General features: G+C 40.7%; 1 protein-coding gene across 2 annotated transcripts in view; it reads right to left on the bottom strand.

The window, feature by feature from the left end:
- The window catches only part of fndc3bb (fibronectin type III domain containing 3Bb), a 64,878-nt gene that overhangs the window by 18,792 nt on the left and 33,586 nt on the right, over positions 1–12,500 (bottom strand). The window contains exons 6-19 of one of the 2 annotated variants that reach the window (XM_058376139.1): positions 10,594–10,742; positions 10,007–10,066; positions 9,755–9,893; positions 9,619–9,672; positions 6,641–6,765; positions 6,214–6,388; positions 5,232–5,318; positions 4,137–4,272; positions 3,977–4,048; positions 3,130–3,248; positions 2,909–3,014; positions 1,958–2,136; positions 1,257–1,370; positions 90–239 (exon numbers count right to left, since the gene is read on the bottom strand). In XM_058376139.1, coding sequence (XP_058232122.1) covers positions 90–239; positions 1,257–1,370; positions 1,958–2,136; positions 2,909–3,014; positions 3,130–3,248; positions 3,977–4,048; positions 4,137–4,272; positions 5,232–5,318; positions 6,214–6,388; positions 6,641–6,765; positions 9,619–9,672; positions 9,755–9,893; positions 10,007–10,066; positions 10,594–10,742 — 1,665 coding nt within the window. Of the gene's footprint in view, positions 1–89; positions 240–1,256; positions 1,371–1,957; positions 2,137–2,908; positions 3,015–3,129; positions 3,252–3,976; positions 4,049–4,136; positions 4,273–5,231; positions 5,319–6,213; positions 6,389–6,640; positions 6,766–9,618; positions 9,673–9,754; positions 9,894–10,006; positions 10,067–10,593; positions 10,743–12,500 lie in introns of both variants that reach the window. The other variant, XM_058376138.1, reaches the window with a different exon arrangement.

The following is a 12,500-nucleotide window of genomic DNA, read 5'->3' as shown; positions in this document are numbered from 1 at the left end:
TGTGTCAGTACCTGTGTCAGTATGTCAGTATCTGTGTCAATGTCAGTACCTGTGTCAGTATGTCAGTACCTGCGTCAGTATGTCAGTACCTGTATCCTACAGCAGTAGTTCACTGCAGCCTCCAGCTCAGAGATTTCACAGGAAGTTTCTGTGCCGCTGTAAACCAGTTCCAGAGACTCCTCATCGCGTCCCCAGTCCAGCCGGTAGCCCGAGATATCCGCACCTGAGCTCTCATCCGTCTGATAAAACAAATTACAGTGTGTCAGTCTCCTGGAAACAACGGGTACAGCCCAAATCTGAGTAATTAACATTCACAAGCAGCTCACGTCTGCAGGAATTAGGAGAAAATAAAAGATGCAGAGGAACAGCGAGGCCACCTTCAGAGAGCGTGATGTTCCACCTAACAGACCTGCTAGTGCTAATTTACTATGACCCAGGTGCATTATGGGAGGAGGAGAAGATAATCAGGATCCACTTCAAAATCATAATTCATGCAGGACTGTAAGATTGGACTAAACAAAATAATTAAACAAAATAAATAGGTCTGAGAATAAAAAGAAAATCTGAGGAACTGCTGCTTCTGGACAGAGAGTCAACAAAGCTCTACTGCAATAAAGTATTTATGTATATGCTGAAACACACACACACACACAAAGATGTGTTGAACTTTATGCAAGTGCCTCTAAATTTCATCAAGTTTAGATTATTTAATTTTATTTTTCTTAAACAATTAGTATAAATAAATATATAAATAAAAATAAATACCTAAACAACTGGAGCAATTTCGAGTGTGATTGTGGCTAAAACAAGCAAATAAATTATATTGGATAAATAATCCCACCTTGGAAAGAATTAAAGATAATCACAGAAGAGAAGTGCATTCTAAAATACAAAAAAATCAACTTTAATTCACACAGAAATTCGATACGAACTGAAAGAGCTCTGAAGTGATGATTCACATGGACTTTCAGTGAAGATGACGCTAAATGAGAGCCAAAAACACTATTCATTACACACACACACACACACAAAGAGGATTATTATCTGTAGTTGAAGTATAATAATAATAACACACCAGCTTCTCAGCCGTCTCTGTTCTCTTTTTCAGACCAATTTTTCATTTTTGCTCCAAAACAAAGATCCTGATTGTAGCTTTAAAAGCTTTGCTGCTGTCTATAAGAAGTACAAGACCAAATCACACACACACACACTCACACACACACACACACACACACACACAGTGGAGAATTACTCACCACCCAGCTGACCACTGCACTGGAGTGTGAGGTCAGGGAGATGACCGGTGCCCCACACTGGCCCGGAGGTCCTGCTGCAGTGGTCACCTCCAGGAATTTGGTGTATGGACCGAACTAAGAACACGGAGAACAGAGAGCGAGAAGATTCAGTGCAGAATGTGGAGGAGGAAAATACAAGGCTCTTCTGATTAGCCCTATTCACACGGGATTAGTGTGCTGTCTCCATTATGTCTGAAAGGAACTAAGTGTTATTTTTATTGATTAATGTAAATTATATTACATTTAAATGACATTTTATTGTTTAATGGAAAAGCACAAGGAAAAGGTGTTCTCTGGATAGTTAAGGGTTCTTACACTCTTTAACTCTGGGCTCTACACAGACCAGTTCGCAAATCCCTCAAAGACTTCTTCTATCACTGTTATCTGTCCAATCCCATTAAACAATACTCTACACTTCATTTAACTGTATCTTACACAACACACGCTCTACAACCGTAGAACCGAATCGTTGGCTATTTTACAGGTTGTCATGGAAACCTGAGCAAGAGTGAAACCTGGCCCCTTGTGACTGAGCTTTCCACCATGTTTCACAGCAGAGCTTCAGAGAGCAGAACCAGTGACGAGTAGAACACATGAACTCTGCAGTGTGTGTGGACTGTGTGACTCAGAGAACCCTTCAGGGTTCTCCTCAGGGTTCTCACCCCAGCCTCGTTGGCAGCTCGCACTCTGAAACTGTACGTGGCACCGGGCAGCAGATTACCCACAATACACTCGGAATGTGAGCCATTAAACACCTCAGTGACCTCTGCATCGTCCCCTGGGCAGGTCATCTCCACACTGTAGTGCAGAGTGTCATCCTCCACAACACACACAGGAGCTTCTGGAACACACAATACATAACCTGATTAACACACACACACACACACACACACAGGAGCTTCTGGAAGACACAACACGATTAACACACAGACACACACACACACACACACACACACACACACACACAGACAAACATGTGATTTTGCTTCATTGTGCTGCTCATCATAACCAAAAAAAACCACAAAGGTTTTAATCAAAATGACCTTCACACACTTCTGATGAAAATGAAACTCTATAGACACAAAAAGTGCAACACACTTGAACCCACAGTGCTGTACTGAACGACTTTCGTGAATAAACTTCTACTGCTTTGATTTATTCCACGTAAGTAAGAGCCTGCTGCTCTCAGCACTCAGGACATCTCAATAAAGTGAAGAGTAACTCATTAAGGAGAAATGATGTGAGAGATGCTTCACACGTTTACATCTACTACATGTAAGCCTCGAACACAGAGAAGTGAAGGAGAGAGGGATGAAAGGTGGAGAGCAGGAGAGTGCAGTGTTCAGGAGGAGTGCACGTAGCTGCTAAACTTAGAGCCTTGTTTTTCTTTTCCTCCTCTAATGGATGGACAGAATGGTTGAGTGGACTGAGAGGAGAAGCTGGGCACCATGAACCTCCGGTGAGATTTATTATATTCATAGTGGATAAAAAAAAGGAGGAGAAGCAGAACAGAAAAACAAGAACAGAACTGACTCATAGGTGTGTGTGTGTGTGTGTGTGTATGTGTATGTGTGTGTGTGTGTGTGTGTGTGTATGTGTGTAAGAGAACTCACCCCACTGTAAGCTGACCTCTCGGTGTTTGACACTGCCCTTAACAGTGAGGGTGTGACAGGGACCTGGGGGCAGACTGAGAGTACAGACCACCAGACTGTCTGTGTACTGCAGGAACACACACACACACACAAAATAAACCTCCATGCAGAAGTAAATAATTTAAAGCCAGATCTCCATCATTAAGTCCTAATCCACTGTTCCTGATGTTCCTCACACTCACCTGGCTGTGACCCCCCGTGCTCTCGGTGCTGATGCGGACTGAGTACTGAGTGGACGCTTTAAGGTCCTTACACACGTGCTCTCTCTGCGGCCCGTGATACACAACCACCCACTGACTCACTGCTGTACAACAACAACCACAGATCAGTGACATCACACTGCTCTACTAATTAAACATCTCCTCCTTCTAGATCTCACACACACACACAGTACTCATTTTACTCAGTATGAATATTAACCATTAATAACACACTCATGAGTATTATTGATCACGTTTATCAGTCAGTTTGTGTAAAAAATATTCACCACATACAATATTAACGTTGTTTAAAAACATTATTTTCTAGAACACGTTAATAATTTTGAGAATTGTTTGTGTGACATCTCACACTGTTTCACTGTATAACTGCATACACTGTTTACAGTTTTTATTATTTCACTTGTTAAACTGTATAAAAGGTAAGAGAGCGCCTCCTAAGGGCAGATCAGCCACTGCAGGACATCAGACATCTACATTTACGCCATTTGGCAGACATCCAGATGTTGACCAGAGCATCTCATCTGGCATCTAATTTTTTTAGACAACTCAGCAATTGAGGGTTTTGTGGCCTTGCTCAGGGGCCCAGCAGTGGCAGCTTGGTGATCACAACCTTCTGATCATTAGTCCAACACCTTTACCACTGAGCTTAAATTCTGTTCAATTCTAGATTTGTTTTCAAATGGTGTTCTTTTCAACTGAAGGCTGACAAAACGGTCATTAAATCTGATGTGATCAGGCTGTGAAACTTGCTGACGTAATCCGGATGTAAAATCGCAGAAACTCAAGAATCATACATCAGTGTCACTACCTCCTGAATTCTCTTCAGAGATCTCCAGCAGGTACAAGAGATCCCCGCTGCCTCCGTCGTCATGAGGCGGCTCTGGAGGTAAACACAGGAAAACGTTTAGATGTTAGAACATCACCACATGAACCAGCTGTGTGACGCAGGGCGCTGTAGTGAACCTCACCCCAGGACACGCAGAAGTCATGCGAGGTGACGGCGCTGACACCGGGGGCCGTGGGGGGGCCGGGTTTGTCCACGCTGGTCCGACACACCAGGATGGAGCTGGGAGAACTTCTCCACTCTGCACTGCAGATCATCAGCTTCAGGAGGAACAGAGACATGATCAGAGCTTCAGCAGATCCTCAACATCTATTTAACACTCAAAGACATTTTACTGCAAATTCACAACCTAAATAATCTCCTCATGTTCAGTGATCAAACACAGATTATAAAAACATGAGAAAATGTGTTTATTTTACAGCCAGAAAAAATACAATAATGTGCTCAGTACTTCTGTATAAAACTGATTTGGGGGCGGAGCTACTAATGAGCTCAGTTTGTGATGTCACTAAATATTTCTGAATATTTGGGAACTTTAACCCCAGATGCTGACTTTTAATATACCAGGCGATCACGTGTTAATATACCAGGCGATCACGTGTTAATGTACCAGGCGATCACGTGTTAATGTACCAGGCGATCACGTGTTAATATACCAGGCGATCACGTGTTAATATACCAGGCGATCACGTGTTAATATACCAGACGATCACATGTTAATATACCAGACGATCACGTGTTAACATACCAGGCGATCACGTGTTAATGTACCAGGCGATCACGTGTTAATGTACCAGGCGATCACGTGTTAATGTACCAGGCGATCACGTGTTAATGTACCAGGCGATCACGTGTTAATGTACCAGGCGATCACGTGTTAATGTACCAGGCGATCACGTGTTAATGTACCAGGCGATCACGTGTTAATATACCAGGCGATCACGTGTTAATATACCAGGCGATCACGTGTTAATATACCAGGCGATCACGTGTTAATGTACCAGGCAATCACGTGTGTTATGGAAATGACTTGAGATCGATGACGTGACATCCGGAGTGCTAGGATAGCTCTGAGACTAAAATCCCATTCTGTGAGCTAATCTACTAGCAGTTAGATAACCGCCTCGCTGAACTAGCAAATGCTAAAGGCATGCTAAGGCTGGAATGAGGCGTGTGTGTGTGCGCGTGTGTGTGCTAAATTAGCAAAGTTTTTACTCACCCTGAACCTGTACTGTGTGTTTCTGCTCAGACCTTCCACCCTGCTGCTCAGATCCACACCGGTGTACACCACCTGAAACTCCGCCCCCTACACACACACACACACATTTACAGTGACAATAAATATGCAACATTGAACAAGCTAAAGTGGGTGGAGCTGAGTGTAAGAAAAGGTTTGTCATTTATTCAAGAAGAAGTAGAAGAATGAATCATCTATTTATTATTTATTTATCATGTGTGCTTTATGTATAATATGTTTTTATTACTTTTATTTTATTTATTTATTCTGAAGTTATGTTAATGTAAATGAGAAATAAAGTGCAGTGATGATGAAGGGGTGTGGTGACCCGAGTGTTTTATCAATCTCCATCATAATATTTTAAAGATATTCCTGCTAACTGTATTTTTATTATTATTATTATTGACAGATGTTTATCTAAGCGGTGGGGTGAGAGAGAGAAAGAGAGAAAGAAAGAGACAGACAGAGAAATTGAACGATGGAGAGAGAGACAGATCGGGTACTCGGAGTGTTCAGTGTTTGAATTCCACAGGGTGATTTATTACCATAAACTCCATACTTGAATAAAACAAAAAACAGTTAATAATTCCTCATTTTGGAGCTGTGATTAAATTTTAAATCTTAAAAGTTCACAGGATACCTGCTTTTTCTATTTTATTTACAGTTAAATATTATTATTCTTTGTAAAACTGCACAACTTCACTGAACTCTCCACATCATATTTATGTGCAGCGTCTTGTGGAGTGACGGGATGGTAAAGAGCGTGAACTTCTTCTGAACCTGTTAGCTGTGAGTAAATGACACATCAGTGTGTGTTGAGGAACATCACAGCTGTGTGCATATTTTTGTGGAAATGTCACTGAGGGCATGAAAAAGCCAAGAAAGAAGATCCCTCCAGGCAAAACCTGCATGTTACCACCTGTGTGTGTGTGTGTGTGTGTGTGTGTGTGTGTGTTTGTAAGACCTTGGTCTCATCCTGCATTTCGAGAGTGTATGTAAGCGCCTCGTCCGGGCCGTAGCTGCTCGGGCGGCTCCACTCCAGCCCCACCCAGGACGCTCCGGTCTGCAGCAGGCGCGGTGCTAAAGGCATCTGGGGCAGACTTCCTGTGGTGTGGAAAACCACCTCAGGGCTAAAACCACTGCACAAGAACAAGAGACACAAAGCATATGAGTGTGTGTGTGTATGTGTGTGTGTATGTGTGTGTGTGTGTGTGTGTTTAAAATGAGCTGTCTGTTATTCAGAGAAAGCAGGTGAGAGACTTTAAGTGTGTATTATAAACACACTCTGAGGGAATGACACTTCCTGTAAACTCTTTATGAAACATGAATCCCCCTAACCAAATATAACATACTGAAATGCATGAAGATTAATAAAACACACACACACACACCTGGATCCGATGTCATTGAGTGCTGCCACACGGAACGTGTAACTGACAGCAGGACACAGTCTCATGACCTTAAAATGCCGCTGGTGTCCGAAATAACACTCTCTGAACACACTGTTCTTCTTCCCCTGTAACAAAAAGTGGGTGTGTCACATTATTGTCATCATCATCATCATCAACACTATACACACACACGGCACTGGATTGGCTCAATCATGGATAAACTCATCATGGTATTTATAAAATCATCAAAAATAGATTTTATATGTTTTAATAAATGAGTGAGTGAGTGAGTGAGTGAGTGAGTGAGTGAGTGAGTGAGTGAATGAGTGAATAAGTGAGTGAGTGAATGAGTGAGTGAATAAGTGAGTGAGTGAATGAGTGAATAACTGAGTGAGTGAATGAGTGAATAACTGAGTGAGTGAATGAGTGAGTGAGTGAATAAGTGAGTGAGTGAATGAATGAGTGAGAGAGAATGAGTGAGTGAATGATTGAGTGAATGATTGCGTGAATAAGTGAGCGAGTGAGTGAATGATTGAGTGAATGATTGAGTGAATAAGTGAGTGAGTGAATGATTGAGTGAATAAGTGAGTGAGTGAATGAATGAGTGAATAAGTGAGTGAGTGAATAAGTGGGTGAATAAGTGAGTGAGTGAATGAGTGAGTGAGTGAATAACTGGGTGAGTGAATAAGTGAGTGAGTGAATGAGTGAGTGAATGAGTGAGTGAGTGAATAAGTGGGTGAATAAGTGAGTGAGTGAATGAGTGAATAAGTGAGTGAGTGAATAAGTGAGTGAGTGAATGAGTGAGTGAATGAGTGAGTGAATAAGTGGGTGAATAAGTGAGTGAGTGAATGAGTGAGTGAATGAGTGAGTGAATAAGTGAGTGAGTGAATAAGTGAGTGAGTGAATGAGTGAGTGAATGAGTGAATAAGTGGGTGAATAAGTGAGTGAGTGAATGAGTGAGTGAATGAGTGAGTGAATAAGTGAGTGAGTGAATAAGTGAGTGAGTGAATGAGTGAGTGAATGAGTGAGTGAGTGAATAAGTGGGTGAGTGAATGAGTGAGTGAATGAGTGAGTGAGTGAATAACTGGGTGAGTGAATAAGTGAGTGAGTGAATGAGTGAGTGAATGAGTGAGTGAGTGAATGAGTGAGTGAGTGAGTGAATAAGTGGGTGAATAAGTGAGTGAGTGAATGAGTGAGTGAATAAGTGAGTGAGTGAATGAGTGAGTGAGTGAGTGAGTGAATAAGTGGGTGAATAAGTGAGTGAGTGAATGAGTGAGTGAATAAGTGAGTGAGTGAATGAGTGAGTGAATGAGTGAGTGAGTGAATAAGTGGGTGAATAAGTGAGTGAGTGAATGAGTGAATAAGTGAGTGAGTGAATAAGTGAGTGAATGAGTGAGTGAATGAGTGAGTGAATAAGTGGGTGAATAAGTGAGTGAGTGAATGAGTGAGTGAATAAGTGAGTGAGTGAGTGAATAAGTGAGTGAGTGAATGAGTGAGTGAGTGAATAAGTGGGTGAGTGAATGAGTGAGTGAATGAGTGAGTGAGTGAATGAGTGAGTGAGTGAATAACTGGGTGAGTGAATAAGTGAGTGAGTGAATGAGTGAGTGAATGAGTGAGTGAATAAGTGAGTGAGTGAATGAGTGAGTGAATGAGTGAGTGAGTGAATAAGTTGGTGAGTGAATGAGTGAGTGAATGAGTGAGTGAATAAGTTGGTGAGTGAATGAGTGAGTGAATGAGTGAGTGAGTGAGTGAGTGAATAAGTTGGTGAGTGAATGAGTGAGTGAATGAGTGAATGAGTGAGTGAATGAGTGAGTGAATGAGTGAATAAGTTGGTGAGTGAATGAGTGAGTGAATGAGTGAGTGAATGAGTGAATAAGTTGGTGAGTGAATGAGTGAGTGAATGAGTGAGTGAATGAGTGAGTGAATGAGTGAGTGAATAAGTGGGTGAATACGTGAGTGAGTGAATGAGTGAGTGAATGAGTGAGTGAATGATTGAGTGTATAAGTGAGTGAATGAATGAATGAGTGATAAATGAGTGAATGAATGAGTGATGATGTAAGACAGTGGGTGGAGTTACAGTCGAGGTTTGAACACGTGGAAGAATTTAGACCTGTTTAAAATGTTTTTATAAATTTGTTTAAAATATCTCACTTTCCCCTAAACTCCTCGACACTATCACAACTCATTATGTTTAATTCTGATCCACGACACCATGAATAAGCTCCTCCCCATGATGATGTCACTGTGTTTTGATAAAAAAAAAAGCCATGACACCATGCAGGAACCCGTTTATCAGCTCGCTGTGACACGACAGGATTAATGACCACTTCTATGACCTTTCAGCGTGTGGGTGTGTGTGTGAGAGACAGAACATGATGAATGGACAAACATAATAATAATAAAAATAATAATAATACTAATAATAATTTTATAGACAAAAAAGTCAAATCTTTTACAAACTGCAGTTTAACTGAAACTGTTTTAATAACCATAAAGAAAGTCACTACATTTTGACAAAAAAGTTATATCTGTCTGATATTTATTTATCAGATTTTATGGAAAAACTAATTTTTCATATATAATAATTCGATCTGAAGGTTAAATTATATTGAAAGTTTTCTAAGATATCTGTTTTTACATCAGGATTTTTTTTCTTTATTATTTCTTTCATTTGCGTTTTAAATCTTCTGCATGTTTTATTGGACTCTTGTGAGCCACAATTCAAGTATCATTTCATTTCATCCCATAATACTATGACAGTAGAGTTACAGTGGTCACTGATTCTAGCTCATTATAATTCCCATAAGAAGCAGGGTTATGAAGGACTGGTGCGTCTCAGGAGCAGATCTTCAGGCTGTGTGACGTTTCAGACTTCAAATACAATAACGATCTGTAACTGAGCTGTTATTAATTAATTCTTGTAATAATAATACAGTTATTAACAGCGTTATAAGAAGATGGTCATGACGATGTCTTACCTCATCCCACTCCAGGATGTAGCTGGTGATTTTAGAGCCGTTATCTACAGGAGGCTGAGAGACAATCAAGGATTTACAGCTGATTAATGCATGCATACATTATTAATTAAGGTGTGTGTGTGTGTGTGTGTGTTACCTTCCACTGCAGAGTCAGAGAACTCTTGGTGCGGTGAGACAGTCGGGGGGGCAGAGGGGTCTCAGGAGGGGCGCTGTGAGTGGTGAAGGTCCTCGCCTCCGAATGGGGACTTTTTATAGTGTTACACACCGCACTCACCCTATAACACACACACACACACTTAAGTCTTTCAGCCAATAAACAGGTATAGTGTGATCTCAGGCGTCATGTGTGAGCGTCTGAGACGAGTGTGTCGCTGCACATGTCTCTCACCTCACGTGGTAATCTGTGGCTGGTCTCAGGTCAGTCAGTGTGTACTGCAGCTCTTCACCACTGAATCACAAAAACACTCAGTTACAGTACATTAACATTAAACCTAATAGAACACACCTGAACACACACTCTGAAACGTTTACGATGAGCCGTGCTTTTAATCTACAAGAAACACCGACAGACGAGCGCTTCTGCACCTTCACCTCAACTGAAAACACTCAGGAGATATGAAGATGTGTTTCTAAGTCAGAACTCAGGAAAAGCCAGAGTCTCCTCCTGCCCCGGGGAGACAGAACTAATTACTATAACTAGACAAAACTGCACAAATATTAGATTATGTTACCATAGCAACCACCAGGTTAGCTAAGTTCAGCATGCTGGATGCTACATCATCAAACTCTATGTGATTGGTTCAAAGTGATGGAGTTTATTTTGTGATATCGTTAAATTAATGAATCTGTTCTAAATTAATCACAGAGTTCGACCCTCAGGTCAGTTTTATAGAGAAGAGTTCATGTGGAGGTGAAACGGAAGCTTCACTCATCACTGATTCTGAGCCCGAGCTGGTGGAGGAAGCCGGACGTTACCTGTACACCACGCGGTATTTGCCGTCACAGCCTTTATCAGCGAGGAGCAGCTCGTAACTGCAGGCCACTGAAGCTCCATCACACTGACCACGAGCTGCAGGAGCCCGAGTCCACGACACCAGCGCTGAGCGAGCCTGGATCTTCAACACCTGGAGACAAACATCACAAACATCTTCATGACTAATCACATGACTTCACCGCATTAATGTGTGTAGATGTTCATCTTGATGTAGGTCATGTTCACGCTGAAGGAGTCCGTGTCCTGCATTTCTCTTACTCCATTTATTTTCTTCACATCATTTCACTCACTCTTTCAGCTTCTGTCCTAAAAGAATGAATCTGTCTTTATACTAACACCAGTCACCATGGTGTGACACACACACACACACACACACACACACACAAGAGCTGGGCGATATGTCCTAAAAATTGAATCTCCGATTTTTTAAAATAAAATTCGATTTTCAATTTTAAAACAATTATTTTTCTTTAAAAAATTTCAATAAAACACTAGAGACTATAGAATAGATTTTTTTAATTTGAGCAAAAACACTATAACCAAACATATGAACCGCTAATGTGGAATAAAAGTGCAAAGTGCGAACTTACTTTCACTCAAGTTTTTTTTGTTATTTTAGAAAAACAATAATCAATACAACATAAAAACCTTTTTTGGGGATTTATAAAATACAAACTTTCACCAGTCTTTACAAGTTCTAATTATTCTAGTAAAATAAAGTAATATAACAAAATATGAGGGATTTATAAAGTGCAGACTGCAGACTTAATTTACATCACTTTATAAAATACATAACTAACACCTGGAAAAAAAATCTGAAGAAAAACAATTTTGTAAATCAGTTCAACACGCAACTAACACGCCAAATACACTAACACGCTAAATACACTAACACGCCAAATACACTAACACGCCAAATAAACTAACACGCCAAATACACTAACACGCCAAATACACTAACACGCCAAATACACTAACACGCCAAATACACTAACACGCCAAATAAACTAACACGCCAAATACACTAACACGCCAAATACACTAACACGCCAAATACACTAACACGCCAAATAAACTGACACGCCAAATACACTAACACGCCAAATAAACTAACACGCCAAATACACTAACACGCCAAATACACTAACACGCTAAATAAACTAACACGCCAAATACACTAACACGCCAAATAAACTAACACGCTAAATAAACTAACACGCCAAATACACTAACACGCTAAATAAACTAACACGCCAAATACACTAACACGCCAAATACACTAACACGCCAAATACACTAACACGCTAAATAAACTAACACGCCAAATACACTAACACGCTAAATAAACTAACACGCCAAATACACTAACACGCCAAATAAACTAACACACCAAATACACTAACACGCCAAATGAACTAACACGCTAAATGAACTAACACGCCAAATACACTAACACGCTAAATAAACTAACACACCAAATACACTAACACGCCAAATGAACTAACACGCTAAATGAACTAACACGCCAAATACACTAACACGCCAAATAAACTAACACGCTAAATAAACTAACACGCCAAATACACTAACACGCTAAATACACTAACACGCCAAATACACTAACACGCCAAATACACTAACACGCCAAATACACTAACACGCCAAATAAACTAACACGCCAAATACACTAACACGCCAAATACACTAACACGCCAAATACACTAACACGCCAAATACACTAACACGCTAAATAAACTAACACGCCAAATACACTAACACGCCAAATAAACTAACACGCTAAATAAACTAACACGCCAAATACACTAACACGCCAAATAAACTAACACGCCAAATACACTAACACGCCAAATAAACTAACACGCCAAAT

The sequence above is a fragment of the Hemibagrus wyckioides genome, linkage group LG23 (assembly GCF_019097595.1).
Source record: "Hemibagrus wyckioides isolate EC202008001 linkage group LG23, SWU_Hwy_1.0, whole genome shotgun sequence".
NCBI classification, from domain to species: Eukaryota; Metazoa; Chordata; class Actinopteri; order Siluriformes; family Bagridae; genus Hemibagrus; species Hemibagrus wyckioides.
Note: the sequence above shows the minus strand (reverse complement) of the source record. Positions and strands in the feature narration are given on the sequence as shown.